Source organism: Malaclemys terrapin, chromosome 9 (genome assembly GCF_027887155.1).
Source record: "Malaclemys terrapin pileata isolate rMalTer1 chromosome 9, rMalTer1.hap1, whole genome shotgun sequence".
NCBI classification, from domain to species: Eukaryota; Metazoa; Chordata; order Testudines; family Emydidae; genus Malaclemys; species Malaclemys terrapin.
The window spans coordinates 29,122,952-29,139,726 of NC_071513.1; the positions used below are offsets into that span (position 1 = coordinate 29,122,952).

At 42.1% G+C, this 16,775-nt stretch overlaps 1 protein-coding gene across 2 annotated transcripts in view; it reads left to right on the forward strand.

The window, feature by feature from the left end:
- Nucleotides 1-7,668: 7,668 nt before the first annotated feature.
- Nucleotides 7,669-16,775, forward strand: part of APOOL (apolipoprotein O like) — a 47,544-nt gene continuing 38,437 nt past the window's right edge. Inside the window, exons 1-2 of one of the 2 annotated variants that reach the window (XM_054039128.1) lie at nucleotides 7,831-7,848; nucleotides 13,973-14,030. Coding sequence is in view for 1 of the 2 variants with exons in the window: in XM_054039127.1 (XP_053895102.1) it covers nucleotides 7,837-7,848 (12 nt within the window). In the remaining variant the exon portion in view is untranslated. Of the gene's footprint in view, nucleotides 7,849-13,972; nucleotides 14,031-16,775 lie in introns of both variants that reach the window. The other variant, XM_054039127.1, reaches the window with a different exon arrangement.

Below are 16,775 nucleotides of genomic sequence, written 5' to 3' on the forward strand. Positions count from 1 at the left end.
CGCTCAGCGGGGGGCCCTTCAGTCACTCCGGGTCTTCGGCAGTATTTCTGCGGCGGGGGGGCCCTTCAGTGCTGCCGAAGACGCGGAGCAACTGAAGGACCTGTCGCCGCCGCCTCGGAGCGCCGCCTGGTAAGTACAAGCACCGCAGCGGGTGGTACCCTTTTTTAGGTCTGCTCCCCCGCTTTGCCCCAGGCCCCCTGAATCCTCTGGGCGGCCCTGCAAGCTGGAGCCCAGACTCTGGGACCCCACAAGAGGGGAATGCAAAAACTGGATAACGAGGGCGATAGCAATATTAACTCAGCTAGGGATAACTTGGGCAAGGTGCTGAGCACTCTGGCCCTGATCTATTAAAACATTTAAGCAGGTGCTTAACTTTTAGCACATGCAAAGTCCTACTGGAGTCAGTGGAACTATGCACTTGCTTAAAGTTTAGCCTGTGGTTAATTACTATGCTGGGGCCTTAGATTTTTTGTGGACTGTTACTTTTATGTGAGGAGAGGCATTATAGCTCCTTTTTGACCCATCAGATCTTATTAAACTGCCTCCTTTTACTTCTTCGTCTATTAGATTTTTCTCGTTAAACCTCAGCTGTGAAGAAGCTTTCATAGGTGTCCTAGATTTCTCTTTGCTTTTGTCTTTTATCTCCTTTTCCACCCAAATAAATTTACATACTGTAGCTTAGGGCTGCAAAGATGTTGTCTTAACACATACCACTTAGTATCTAAATCTAATCTCAGCCATGTTATCCATTAGTGAATGGAAATGTGTTTTATATTTCATATTATTTAAATAACAGCTATTGAAGTGTAATATTTTTATGGTTGATTTTTAAAAGATTTTATTTCCTTAGCTTCTTATAATCAGAACCAGTATTTTAATTATGATCAGCTCTATTTATTAATGTATAGGCATCTGATTCTCTAATCTTAATATAACTAATAGAATAAAGGAGCATTTTTTTAAAGAAAACTTATTTTCTACATGGTACAGTTTATGCCATACTTCCATATTTGGAAGGAAGATTAAAATTAATATTGTTTAACCTTTGTCTGATTTTGAGATGGCTGATATACTATTGCAATCTGGTGTTAATGAAAATGTTACACACTTCATTAAGAAAATACTGACTGTATATTCACTGTATTCAGAACATTTTTATAGTCATTCTTAATACAGGCCAGTGCTGGAATAAACAAATTGAACTGTCTATTTTTATTAAAATATGTACGCACACTGCATTAAATGTGACAGTTGAGTACTGTACAGTGTGCATTACAGCCACTCTATATGCAGTACTTGATGTAAGTGCTGTTGTTATACGAGAGATAAAATAGCTAGAGAACTATGTTACTTGACTGGAAATACCCAATAAACTTCTGTCCCCAAACTTCTAGAGTATTATACAGTCTGAGGCATTTGTGGGGTCTCAATACAGCTGTTTTTACTTATTGTAAATGCATCTGGCAGAATGTTGCAAATAACTTACATTTCCATATTATCTTGATTCTCTCTTGCATTTTGTCACTAGCAACTATAAAACACGTCTTAACCAACAAATTCTGTTCACTGGTCAAAGTAACAGTGAGACTTGTTATAAATGCTAAATTAGGCTTAGTATCCAGTAAGGACTTCTGTTTTATCAAGAAACTGAAGCAATTCAGTCTAAGAAGCTAGGAAGAGAAAAGGATAGACAATAAGAGGAAAGCACTAGTATTAAGGGTCCTTTTGCATTCGACACTGATGCTGTATTAATTAAAAAGAAAATATCCTCGTAACACCATTAATTGCTGGGTCATAGGTGACATCTGTCTAGTTTACTAAAGTAGATATTAAGACTTGTACAAATAGAGAGCCTATTTTAGATAATGCTTAAATGTATGACACCCTTGTACTATGGCTTGCACTTTACTTGCATATAAACTGTGAAGTAGGCTGTAGTAATAATGTCTTTGTATATTCAGGGGTTGAAATACCAAATCACTAGAGTATTACACTGCTGGTGTTCAACCTGTACTGTTAATCAAATCTGAACAAGCTCACAAAGTGTATTTTGAAAATCCTGCTAACTTAAGATCATTAGCAAATAATGCTATGGAGTCTCCATGGTCTTTCTTTTGTAAATATGAACATTCTTACTATTTCTGTAGCAATAGGAGGTTATAAACCAAACTTTCACTAGGACTGTTTTCAACAACAAAAAATTCTATAGCGCCTTGTATAAAAATCATGGAGACTCCATGATTTATGGGCATTTTTGTTTACAGACAATATGTATATATGTATTAGAGGCAGAACTGTTATTTATCACAAAGTTACATTGTGGTTGATTATTTCTAAAAGAAAACGTATGTTTTCTGTCATAAAGAGAAAAAAGGTATTTTAGTAGGAGCCATCCTGAAAAGAAGTTTAAAGATTCAAAGCTTCACGTACCAGTATGTTCACATTACAGGTGTTTCAGCCCCACCTGCTGTATGTTTTCATAATTAGCTGTGAAATAAAACTGAGAGGTGATGATAAAATGTCTATCTGAGCCAGGGAAGAATCCTGGATTGTATTCCAGTTTATACATGGTTGGATATTTTGAGACTGCAATATAATAATTAGCATCATATTTATATCTGAAGGTCCCTTTTATGAGTAGACACCATTTAGATTCTGTAGTAGATAAAGTCCTTCAGCTCACTGATGCTACAGAGACAGGAAATGAATTACTTTAGACTCATACAGGTAAAAATAAATTTCAACCCCTGGATAATACAGTACTTCTTCAGTTTCCCAACAGTATACTTAATTTTATATTTGTCCTATGTTGGGAGGTGATCCACTAATTTATATAGGCTATGAATGTTAGTTTATTTTTCTTTTCTCTTTTCAGATTAGTTCTGTGTGAATTATTGTAATTGGCTGCATTTTTTCTATCACAGGTTATCTTTTTGTGTGTCTACAATGAGAATTTATGAATGGAAAATTTCACTGTGTGTTGCTCACTGGGCATATACCTCATGGTACATTGCACAGACGTGTAAGTTGTAAGTTGCACTGCAACATTAAAAAAGGAACATATTGCTCTTTTTTCAAAGATATTAACTTATTTAAAAGATATAGTCTGTACATTATGAAAAGGACATTTATTCCTCCTAAATTCAAAAGTAGCTTTTGTTTTGGGGGAAATAAGTTGTAAACTTCAGTTGTAAATTTGGACTTCAATAAATTGAATTCTCTGCACTTAATTTTGTGCTTCTCTCTTCTTTTATCTTTGTGTCCTATAATGTAATTTAAATAGGTTACTCAACCTAGGTCTTGGTCCTGCAAGGATTTGTGCAGGCATAAGGATCCTGTGTGGATTCAGGTATAGCACTGAGCCTCATTTTGTTAGCTATTATCTGAAACTTTGTGTGGTTACTATTAGGCACCCCGAAGGCGGCTGTTTAAAAAAGCTTTTTGGCCAAAGCAATTCTCATTTAATCAGCTTTTCCATTCCTTTCAAGTGAGTGATACTACCCACTTACTTAAATTGTGAGCATCAGCATATGCACCAGCACTCAAGAAGTTCAGAAAAAAAGCCATCAAACGGTCTTATTGCATGCTCCAGAACAGAAGGGAAGAAATTTTATATATGAAAAATACACCTTAATGTTTACTTTGGTGTTTATCTAAGGGCCTGATCCTGCAAACAATTAAGCACAAGAGTAGTTCACTAAGTACAATGGAACTATTCTGGTGAGTAAAGTTACCCGTGATTATCAGTTGTTTCCCAGATCAAACCCTACAACTGTTAAAGGAGAAAGAGAGAAGAAATTTTTTAAGTATGAGTGATGGTGAGAAGAGACCATAAAAGCATATTAGGTCTGCCACCTTAAAGGTCATTGGGGAATACTAAAGCATATTTTCAATTTTGCACAAAATTGCAGCTCACATTAATCAGTTTCTAGTTAACTTTGATATTGATTAGCATGACACCAGATTCCTCTCGTAAGCAAGGTGATTTAGCACATTATTAATTATTTATTGTTATTTTCTATTTGTATTGCAGTAGCAGCTAGACACCCCAGTCAAGGTTGGAGTCACATTTGGCTACGCCCCGTTCAGAAAGAAAGACAGACTCCCTAGATACATTACTTTAAAACAAAATGATACACAACTTTTATCGGAGAGAAGGAAGCAATCTCCCCAAGCAGTGCCACCAAAGAACATTGAGAATTAGAACATCTCAAAAGCTAATGGAGCACAGAATGCTGTCCTTAAAATGAAGAACAGTCAAAGAATGGTAATCTGTGTGAATAACAACTTTAATGTGGTATAAACTCCCTTGGAAAGGCAGTACTACTTAACTCCCATTAACATTAATAAAAAATAATGAGTGACATTCTAGCCCAGGGGTTGGCAACGTTTGGCACGTGGCTCGCCAGGGTATGCACTAGGGTAAGCACAGGGGGCGGCGAGAAGCGGCGCGGGCGAGCGATGTGCTGGCCGCGGCTTCTCGCCACCCCCATTGGCCCGGGACGGCGAACCGCGGCCAGTGGGGGCTGCGATCAGCCGAACCTGCCGCGTCAGCAGGTAAATAAAACTGGCCCAGCCCGCCAGGGTGCTTACCCTGGCGAGCCGCATGCCGAATGTTGCCGACCCCTGTTCTAGCCCATTAAAGTCAATGGCAAAAACTTCCATTGACTTATATCGGGCCTGGATTTCACTCTATAGAAGGAGCACATTGAAAAGCAGAGTACACAAACCATGAGAACATCTTTTAAAAGCCATGTCTTATGTGCACATTTGGAAACAGTACAAAACACTGAGATTTGCCACTTTATCAATTAGGGCTGTCAAGCGATTAAAAAATTTATCGTGATTAATAGCGCAATTAAAAAAATTAATCATAATAAATCTGTTAATAATAGAATACCATTTATTTAAATATTTTGGATGTTTTCTACATTTTAAAATATATTGATTTCAGTTACAACACAGAATACGAAGTGTACAGTGCTGACTTGATAATTATTTTTATTACAAATATTTGCACTGTAAAAAAACAAAAGAAATAGTATTTTTCAATTCACCTAATACAAGTCCTGTAGTGCAATTTCTTTATCATAAAAGTTGAACTTACAAATGTAGAATTATGTACAAAAAAAACTGCTTTCAAAAATAAAACAATGTAAAACTTTACAGCCTACAAATCCACTCAGTCCTATTTCTTGTTCAGCCAATTGCTTCAGGCAAACAAGTTCATTTACATTTATGGAAAATAATGCAGCCCATTTCTTGTTTACAATGTCACCTGAAAGTGAGAACAGGTGTTTGCATGGCATGGTTGAAACCAGCTTTGCAAGATATTTATGTGCCAGATGCACTAAAGATTCATATTTTCCTTTGTGCTTCGACCACCATTCCAAAAGACAAGTGTCCATGCTGATGACTGGTTTTGCTTGATAACCATCCAAAGCAGTGCAGACCAACACATGTTCATTTTCATCATCCGAGTCAGATGCCACCAGCAGAAGGTTGATTTTCTTTTTTGGAGGTTCAGGTTCTGTAGTTTCCGCATCGGAATGTGGCTCTTTTAAAACTTTTGAAAGCATGCTCCACACCTCGTCCCTCTCAGATTTTGGAAGGCACTTCAGATTCTTAAACCTTGGGTTGAGTGCTGTAGCTAGCTTTAGAAATCTCACATTGGTACCTTCTTTGTGATTCTTTCAGATCTGCAGTGGAAGTGTTCTTAAAACGAACAACACGTGCTGGGTCATCATAGGAGACTGCTATAACATGAAATATACTGTATGGCAGAATGCGGGTAAAACAGAGCAGGGGACATACAATTCTCCCCCAAGGAGTTCAGTCACAAATTTAATTAATGCATTATTTTTTAATGAGCGTCATCAACATAGAAGCATGTCTCTGCAATGGTGGTCAAAGCATGAAGGGGCATATGAATTTTTAGCACAGGGGTGGGCAAACTGTGGCCCAGGGGCCTCATCTGGCCCTCCAGATGTTTTAAGGGGAGGGATACGTCAGTGGTTTGAGCATTGGCCTGCTAAAGCCAAGGTTGTGAGTTCAATCCTTGCGGGGGCCATTTAGGGATCTGGGGCAAAAATCTGTCTGGGGACTGGTCCTGCTTTGAGCAGGGGGTTGGACTAGATGACCTCCTGAGGTCCCTTCCAACCCTGATATTCTATTATTCTAATACGGCCCTCGAGTTCCCTACCGGGCAGCGGGATCCAGGTCTTGCCCCACTCCAGCTGGGGAGCAGGGTCGGGGACTTGCCCCACTCTGCGCAGCTCCCGGAAGCGGCAGCACGTCCCCCCTCCAGCTTCTACACATAGGAGCAGCCAGGAGTCTCCACACGCTGCCCCCGCCCCAAGCGCTGCCTCCGCAGCTCCCATTAGCTGGGGACTGCGGCCAATTGGAGCTGCATGGGCGGCGCCTGTGGATAGGGCAGCGGAGTTGCCTGGCCACGCCTTGGCTTAGGAGCTGGAGTGGGGACATGCCACTGCTTCTGGGACTCAAATGACCAGGACAGTCACATGAGGACTAGTACATTGGCCCCAGGGCCACATCACTGACACCCCCACTCCACCCCTTCCATGAGGCCCCACCCCCATTCCAACCACTTCCCCAAATCCCTTCCCCTGCCCTGCGGCTTCTCCTCCTTCTCCTCTGAGCGCGGGGCTCCCCGCTCCTTCTCCCTCCCTCCTGGAAAGTGCTAAGCACGCCAAACAGCTGTTTGGTGGCAGGAAGCACCTGGCGTAGGCAGAGGAGCGGGGACGGGGCGCACGGCGGGAGCTTAGCAGCCGCAGGAAATAACTCAGGGGGGCGGTGGAAGCTTGACAGACTGCAACAAATAACTCCAGGGGCTGCATGTTTGAGACCCCTGTGCTAGAGGCTGGGAAGGGGAGTGGCATACAAGCCAAGTCATTACAGCAATCTTACCCCATCTCAGGATTCCTAGCAGATTAAGCTGGTTTCCTGGCTGTTTTGCTTCATTGGCTCAGCACAGAGCAGCCAGATCAGACTGGAAGATCCAGTTTCCTTTTTCTCTGATTAATTTTCTCCAAAAAAATCCCCCCCTTTGAAATGATACATGTCAGTAACACATCACTTCTTAGAAGCCTGAAAGGGCTTTTTCTACTTTATTCCTTCCCAGAAGCTTGAATTATATTTCCAGCTCTGTTGCTCCCCAGAAACATGAATGATTAAAGTTTCCTATTTCAATGGGAGAAGACACACGGATATTAATCAGTCCAGTCACTTTCATAGCTTCTGCCACCATGTCTCAGGGTCATAAAGTACTTGGTCAACGTGTATCCTGCTCTGGGTTGCCTTTCACAGTTGAGGACATACGTTTTCTTTCCCACATCTTTTTTGTTTGTTTGTTTGTTTGTTTGTTTGTTTTGTCAGACGCTGTCCTTCGTTTTCCCGTTAGCTTCTTTACCTCAGCTGGAAAACATTGTCGCCAAACCCCATTATGTTTTAGGTGTCACTCTGAGCCCCAGCAGCGTGTGAATGAGCGTATTGTGTTGCTACCTAATCTTTTAAAGTTGAAACTTAGATGGCGAACTCCTGGGGAACGGCCAGGCTATTAGAAATGATGCTCAAAACCTGATTGCAGTCTCTCGGGAAGAAACGTTGAGCTCGTTGCATCGGCGCGCTTCATATTCAAATCTGACAGGGAGGCTCTGATGAGCGGCGTCTCTAGCCCCGCCCACCGTCTCTCACGCTCAGGGGGCGGAGTGCCAGGCCAGCCCCAGAGGCCCCGCGGAAGAAGAGCACTGGTTTGGTCTCCTCGCTTGCCGTACGAACTCGTTGCTGGGGGACAGGACAGGAGGAGGGGTCACTAAAATGGCGGCTAAGGTGAGCGTCCGTCCCCGCTCCACCTGCCCTAGGGCGGGGGCAGCGGTTCGGCCCCGGGACACGTTATAGGCGAGAGCAGATCGGGTGGGGACAGCAATTCCCTCCCGTTGTCTGCCCCCAGTTCTCCCCTCAGGGCCACGGGAGGCGTCCTCCTGCCAGGGATCCTAGCCGGCCTGCTCCGCCGACACTTCCCCTCGGGGTTCCTGGCTGCGCAGGGAGCCGGACGCTCCTTCCTACGGTGCTGCGGGGCGGGACCCCCAATCGACAGGGGCGTGCGGCTGGGAGGGGCATTGCCATTGCCCTGGCTGGTCTGCACGGCAGTGGCCTGGGATGTTCTCTGAGCCTCCAGCATGGGCAGAAGAGGCACATGGGGGCTAGGTCGTACCGATGGCCCAGAGCCTATGCCCGGGTGGAGTACCCACCATGGAGACTGTGGGGCTCTGCAGTGTAGGCCGCGCAGACGGCGTGACATGCGTCTGTGTAGTCATAGTCACCTCACTTCTTCATTGGCTGTCTCCCCCTTGGCCACCTGTAGTCCCTGCCTTACGGTGGTTAATGTTGTCTCGATGACAGCTGTGTGGGAAGAAGAACAGGAGTACTTGTGGCACCTTAGAGACTAACAAATTTAAAAAATCCCCCCCTTTGAAATGATACATGTCAGTAACACATCACTTCTTAGAAGCCTGAAAGGGCTTTTTCTACTTTATTCCTTCCCAGAAGCTTGAATTATATTTCCAGCTCTGTTGCTCCCCAGAAACATGAATGATTAAAGTTTCCTATTTCAATGGGAGAAGACACACGGATATTAATCAGTCCAGTCACTTTCATAGCTTCTGCCACCATGTCTCAGGGTCATAAAGTACTTGGTCAACGTGTATCCTGCTCTGGGTTGCCTTTCACAGTAGTCTCTAAGGTGCCACAAGTACTCCTGTTCTTCTTTTTGCGGATACAGACTAACACGGCTGTTACTCTGAAGCTGTGTGGGGTTCAGTATTGGAGACTTGTCCTGCTCATTCATGATTAAGACTACGATTTTGTCATGGGCATTTTTAGTAAAAGTCACAGGCAATAAACAAAAATTCACGGAAGCAGTGACCTGTCCCTGACTCTTACTAAAAATGTCCATGACAAAATGGGGAGAGGAGGGTCCAGCCCCCTGCCCTGCTCAGTGGCTGGGAGTTGCAACCCCTGTTCAGTGGCTGGGAGGGACCCCTGCTCAGTGGCTGAGAAGCTGCGGGGGATTCCCCATTGCCCATGGGGACTGGGGAGCTCCAGGGGATTCCCCCTCTTCCCTCCCTCCGCCCCAGCTGGGGAGCTGCAGGGTGCCTGCCATTTCCGGTGGCAGGGTTATCCTGCATCTCCCAGCCACCATGGACGGTGGGGGTACCCTGAAGCTCCCAGCTGCTGCGGGCTGAAGTCATGGAGGTCTGCAAAAGTCACGGATTCCGTGACCAAAACATAGCCTTACTCATGATTATCTGTGTATCTCTTAGGGTGTGCCAAAAATATCTGTTGGAGTCACTGAGTCACATTTTTTTTCTTGACATTTTAAAATGTGACTCTGCTTCTAGGTGTCTTGTATTCACCTAGAAGCAGAGTCACATTTTATAGCCATAGGGAAATACTGGCTTTCCTCTTATGTTCTGTTTAAAAATGCATTGAATGCAGCATTTGTACACACACCAATTTTAAATATTAGTGATTTTAAAAATAAGTTGACCAAGTCATTTCAGATAATCTCCCCCCTGCCCCCCATTGCCATAAGAAAAGAAAAATGAAATTCAACACCCTTATATTGCATCATTTGACCAAAGCCCAATTAAATGGCTAGTGGAAACCAATGTTATAGTTTTTTCCCCATGAATGCTTGTATACTAACTTTACAATAAAAAGATACCTCTGATCGTGCACACCTCTATGTATATACTTAAATTGGTTTTAAGATATTGGGTGCTAAAATCATGCCACAGAGTGAGGTGGGGGAATTAAGATGTCCTTAAAAATGTTATTTAAGGTCTAATGTTTAATGGCTGATCGGGTGTGAAAGCAATAGGTGTCAAATACAAATGTAAGCCCTAGATCCTGCAGTATATTGCATGGGGATGGACTGCTATGTCCACATGGAGCCCCTTTGACTTCAGTGTGGGTTGCATGTGGGTGCCGCAGACTCTTCTTCTGTCTATGGCTCAGCTCCTAAGGACTAATACTCCTAGGTAACTTTCTTTAAAAATGCCCTACCAGTTAAAACATCACCCTTCATAAGTGGGTAAGGATCTGATTCTTGAGTGTGAAGTTTGAATCTACCACTACTGTGCCAAAGTCTGAGGCACTGAGGAAGAACGTAAAACACATTAATTTTTTGATTAAAGAGCAGAAAGACTCCTTCAGTTTTCAAATTCTCCAAAAAATAATTCTACCCTTCTTTATAAACATTCCAATTTGTATGAAAATCAGTTACTTCTATCAAAACTTAGAGCAGGGGTCTCAAACATGCAGCCCATGGAGTTATTTGCTGCGGCCCACCAAGTTCTCCCCGCATCCCCCCAAGTTATTTCCTGCAGCTGTCAAGCTCCCCTCATCCGCTGCCCTCCCGTTCCCGCTCCTCTGCCTACCTCCAGGTGCTTCCCGCCACCAAACAGCTGTTTGGTGGTGCTTTGCGCTTTCCAGGAGGGAGTCGCGTGCTCAGAGGAGGAGGCAGAGAAGAGGCAGGGCAGGGGTGGGGATTTGGGGAAGGGGTAGGAAGAGGTGGGTGGGGCGGGGCCTCATGGAAGGAGTGGAGTGGAGGTGGGACAGTGATGCAGCCCTCAGACCAATATACTAATCCTCATGTGGCCCTTGTGGTCATTTGAGTTTGAGATCCCTGACTTAGAGAGCAATGCAAAATAGAGCTGAGAACAATGTCTAAACCTAACCATTAAGTGGAGTTGAGACAGAAGCTTCCATAATGAAATCATGGAGCATCACAACAGCCTGTAAAGGAGATAAAGTATTCTAATGCTGTGGTGTGGTTTTTTTTTTTTTGTTTTTTTTTTTTTTAAATTGAGGTAAAGTGACACGACCAACATATAACAAGACAATGGCATCTCTGGGTATAGACCCAGGAGTCCTGATTTCTAGAAATTTAACTCAACCAGTAGATACACATTCTAAGTGGAGGGCAGGAATAAAGTTATCAATTGATGCACTATTGTATATAATTAGTAATGCTGATGTTCTTGCATCATAGATGTTTAACAAAGAGTAATATTCCTGATACCCCACGTTTTTTTTCCTTTTACTAAATTACTTCATGTTTGCTCTGTCCTTAATAATAGAACATACATTGCCTGTCATAATGTTCCCTTGTCACAAGTACACAAAAGATTCTCTTTTGAATTCTCTTTTGAATTGCAAAGGTAAACTGAAAGTTGAAATAAAGGTTTTAAAACATTAAAAATATCGAAGTGATTCTGAAAATTCTTAGAGGCTTAGTGCTCATTTCTCTCTAAACACTTTCTATGTTTTACTCACATGGAAGAAAACAGGAATTTTAAGAGAACTTAGAAATACTATTTGCTATTTTGGAATCAGATCCTTGATACTTTTGACAGGCAGGTTTCATTTAATGGATTATTATTTTTTAAATTTTGTTATTGAGAAAATTGAAAAGAAGAAAATCCTCTATATTAAAAATATAATACCTGCTTCTTGTCAGCCATGTTTCGTATAATCGTATCTAGCCTTTAAATGATATTTACTATTAATAAAACTTGAAGCAAAGTACACTTACTTATTGAAGGAACCGTGGGAGGAAATGAATTTACAATATGCAGTCTGTTACTTAATGGGAATGTAATCTGACATCTGATTGTAACTGAGGCGCTTTGCTTCAATGGAGTTATTCCCCACAACACCCCCACGAGATAGGTGAACTCAAAGCAGAGGTTAAGAACTTGATCATGCAAGATGCTGATACTTTGCAGAGTCAGACCCAATATGCCTTGCCCAAAGCTACAGAAGAAATCATTCTAAGAGCCAGGTTTGGCACTCCAAAGTTCCTGGCTCCCACTCATATGTTGAAATAACTAGACTGCAACCTTTTTACTTTGAAATTAGAATGCAGAGTACAGTGATGTACTAAGAAATTACAAACATTATTTTGATAAAATGCTTGATAAGTAAATAACAAATGGACTATCAGTAAATTTAAGACCTGTCTGTATGCCATTGAGCAAGTATAATCACACATAATTTTACCAATAAGATTCTGTTTCACACCATGGCCATTCCCACCTGTTATGCATGCCCTGTGCAGCTTGACTTTTACTTAATTTAAAAGAGATGTACAATACCATGGAATAACTATAGCATTTCACATAACGTATTCACTTTGCATTCATAAAATATACAAACAAGATTAATATTTTTATGACTAGCCTATAAGTAAAATAGAAATTGATTCCTTATAAATAGTTGAAGTAATGTTTGGAAGATGCAATTATACATAAGAAAACATGACATTAAAACATGCTATATTATAAGTAACTAAATTAATGTTTTAAATACATTCAATATATTGTAGACAACATATGTTAAATGCTGCATAATTTTAAATGAGACATAAACCATACCTAAAGGCCTTTCCTAGTCTTCCATTCAGGTGTGCAAACAAATGTGTGCACACTTTCTTCAGTACAAGCATGAATCAAACTGTTGAATAGGTTTTGTACCTGCTCATGTGCAAGGGTGGTTTGCCCCTACAAAATAATTGAAGCAAATGTGTGCACACATGCTTGCACCCTTACTCTGCATATTCATACAGGTTGAATCAATGGGATGAAAATCAGGTTTGTTACCTAAAATTCAGTTAAGATGCTTTTTCTTAAAAAGGATCTGTGTACAGCTAGCCTGTGTAGATGGATTGTGTTGTCTCAATAGTATTTGTATATGAATATGACTGAGGTGCAAAGTCTGCTTATGTGACTGTTCAGTGGTGCTTTGTGGAAGGATCCACATTAAATCATAAGAATGGCCATAGTGGGTCAGATCAGTGGTCCATCTCGTCTAGTATCCTGTCTGTCTTTCTGCAGTGGCCAGTTTCAGATGCTTCAAAGGGAATGAATAGAACGGCTCTGGGTATCCCTAAACCTCTGACTGCCAGAATATGTAACTGGACAACAAGGGATAGCTCAGTTGATAATTGCCGTTCTATTCATTTGCTTACCCTGGCGAGCCGCATGCCAAAGGTTGCCAACCCCTGCATTAAACAAAAATTATCAAAAGATGTTTTGAATTTAAAACTAAGGAAGTATAACATGTAATACTTGTTAGTGAACTAAACAGTTTGTGGTCACCATGCCTTTCAGGATTTTAGAACTAGCAGATCTCATCCTCTCACACCTTGTTTGTTTGTTTGTTTTTCCCAACTCCCACTAATTTCTTAACTTCGAATTTGTCATTGAACTAGCTGAATAAATGGAATGAAGAAAATATTCACTCTGCCTCTGTAGAAGAGGCTATTACTGTTAAAAGCTTGTTTAGCACTCCAGCAAATTCTGGTTCCAGGTGCTCAGCCAGGGACTTCTACCAGATTAGTGGTTTGGCTTTCATTAAAACTTGGCAGCAAATGTATTGCTTAATACTGTTTGTTTTTATTGATTTTTATTACAGTATAGTAAGTTTAGGTCTTAAAACAGGTCATAATTTCAAATTTAATTTAAATGGGTTTATTTTTAAAAGGAAACTTGTATTTAATAAAATCTGATTTAAGATTAAAAATCCATTATTTTTTTTATTTTGGAATTGATTTTTATCCACCCTGTTAATGTATTTTTGAAGAGCCTGTCACCATAGTATTTAGGCATTTCCTATCTATGGCTTATATGTGTCTGTGTATTTTTTTTTTTTTTTCATGGAGCAGATTGAATGCATTGACTGTAGGCGCTCTTAGAGGTTAGCTCTTAGTTTACTGTCCTAACCAGAGGGCCTCAGGTAGTGTGGTGTGCAAGGACTACTTGAATGCATGGTAAATAAGCTGCCGATCTGTCTAGTTCATTGTTTGTTCTCCTGTCTCTACCACTCCCAATTCCTGTAAAATTTGCTCTCTTCCACATGTACTGCTGGTGTCCATATGCACTGTATGAAGATGGGAACATCATGAGACATTCTGAATCGATTTGCCTTCAAAAACACAACTGCTGTTGGTAAAATAATAATAAATCATATCATTTGTTTCATTGCACTGTAGTTATGAAGAGACCCAAACAGACCTCATATGGGTGTGGAATAACATCTTCACTCTGTTGCTCCCCTGAGATACTTTCAAAAGGATAAGGCCTTGTGAAGTGTTAGTTTGTTGTTGTTGTTGTTTTTTTTTCCCCCCACTAAGGCCACTCACTACTCTGCAGTTGATCAAATTGTGGAATCCCTGTTTAAAGCAGCAAGATATCTGGATAGAGTTTGAAGCTGGAATATGGTTGTATGTTCTAGAAAACTAAGTGGTCATGGAAGGCATCTATGCTTGATATCAAAGATATGTAACTTTAAGAAGAGTTCACCTATGTGAAATTACGACCCATGCAACAGTTGCTAAAATTAGACATATCTTGAGCTGGTTGTTAAGTACTGGTTTTGTGAGAGAAAGCTGCTGAAGGCAACTTTATTAAAGACAGACACTTTTTTTTTTTTAAGTAACTTTTAGGAATTCAGTGTGTAACCTGCTTATTTGAGTCTTTTATGTTTTCTCACTTGAGATTTATTCCAACCTGCTGGATTTGTTTCCTTAGCTTTACACCACATTTTTGGAGGGAGAACTTCTCATTAAAACTCATGAAAACTTGATGAACAGTCTTCCAGGAATCACATAAATGTGGAATATAGATTAAAGCATAATGGAGCCCTAAATCTTTGAGTAGTAAGCTACTGTATGCTTTGTAGTCCTGCAGCTCTTTAATTTTCATACTTTTTGCAGAATCTGTATTTTTGATCTCTGATATTATTTTCAACACTTGGAAGTAGATTGTTTGAAATGCAGAGACTTAAAGCCCAAATTATGTAGGTATATTTTGACAGCTTTATTATTATACTTTGATGTGTTTTACTCCAGTTCTATTACTGTAGAAATTATGCTTTTAGCAGAGTTTTTTCCTGGAAAATATAGCTATGCCAGAATTTTTCCATTTAAGCAAAATATCTGCTATTCATGGTTCTGTGACCAAAAATAATATCAAGACTGTTAGTCTGTTTTATAAAACTAGTTTAGTCCTTTGGGATGAGATGGCTGATCTGCTTTTTATTCATGTAAGAGACATCTAGAGCCCCATGTTTTTTGCAAATGCAAAATAACACAAAATGAAATAAAAACAACCTATAAAATGAGAACTTATCCTGCAGCAGCAGCTCCTGTCCCACAGAGCTGGGCCCAGTCCCCCATTCCAGGCTTTGTGACCTGGTGCACAGAGTCGCAGTACCACTCACTCAAATTTGGCTCATCTGACCCCCGCTCCACTGGTCATGAAGGAGAGGTGGCTGGGCCAAACTTGAGCAGCGCTGCAACCCTGTGAATCAGGTGGGGGTGGTGTCCCTAGCCTGTGTTTGCCAGAAGCTGGGAATGGGCGACAGGGGGATGGATCACTTGATGATTATTTGCCCTGTTCATTCCTTCTGGGACACCTGGCATTTGCCACTGTCGGAAGACAAGATATTGGGCTAGATGGACCTTTGGTCTGACCCAATATGGCTGCTCTGATGTTCTATGTTCTTATGCAATGCCTGGAGAAGGAGGCTAGGACAGGAGCCATTGCTATGGGTTGAGTACAGGCAGGCTCACTCTGCAGACCCATCCTGCCCCCTGGGCACAGGACCCAACTACCTCCTCGCCATGGCTTCCCTCCAAGTCCCCTGGGAGTAGGACCCCGATCCCCCAGGGATTTCCCCCCATCTCCTCTCAGGGACAGGACCAGCCTCCCGAACCACCACCACCAGGGGGCAGGACCTGACCTGATACCTCCTCTGGGCTTCACCCACACATTTCCATAGGCAGGACCCTTTACCCTCCCCCAGGGTCACCCCCTCCACCCTGGGAGCAGGACCTGATCCCCTCTGTCTTGCACCCCTCCCCCGCGGGGGGCCACCCAACCCTCTTCCCACAGGCCCTCACTCCCAGAGGCAGGACTCACCGCTGCTCCCAGCCCTCCCACAATAAAACAAAATCCCCCCTCCCCCCCCAACAAAAAAATAAAAGAATTTCATGCAGGCTAAGAAGAACATTGTGATATACTACACCAGGGGTCGGCAACGTTTGGCACGCGGCTCGCCCGGGCCAATGGGGGCGGCGAGAAGCAGCGCGGGCGAGCTATGTGCTGGCCGCGGCTTCTTGCCGCCCCCATTGGCCCGGGATGGCGAACCGCGGCCAGTGGGGGCCGCCATCGGCCAAACCTGCCACGTCAGCAGGTAAATAAAACTGGCCCGGTCAGCCAGGGTGCTTACCCTGGCGAGCCGCGTGCCGAATGTTGCCGACCCCTGTACTACACAGTACTGATGTCTCCTTTTGCCAATCTTTCTGAGTGTTTTCAGTGACCAGCTTTCAGTCTAGAATGCCAGTCACTGAGAAACTCCAGAACCAAAAATTCTGGCTCTGAATACCGTACAATTCTAGTGAAATCTGGATCCAGACTCACTCTGGATTCATCTCTAGAAAATAGTCTTTGAATCCATTCCTTTTATAAAGTGTTGCTTTAGGAACTATTAAAGGTTGTTTATTGTGAGCAATACCCGGTGCTGCTTTTCATTTATGGCCTGATTCGGTGTCCATTGAAGCCAGTGGGAAGATTTCCATTGACTTTATTTGGGTTGAATCAGTTCCTTAGTAAAAATAAAAAAGATCACACAAAAATGCATTGCAGATATTGAGTAACTGAATTTTTATTCTAGAATTTCATGCTCTTCCA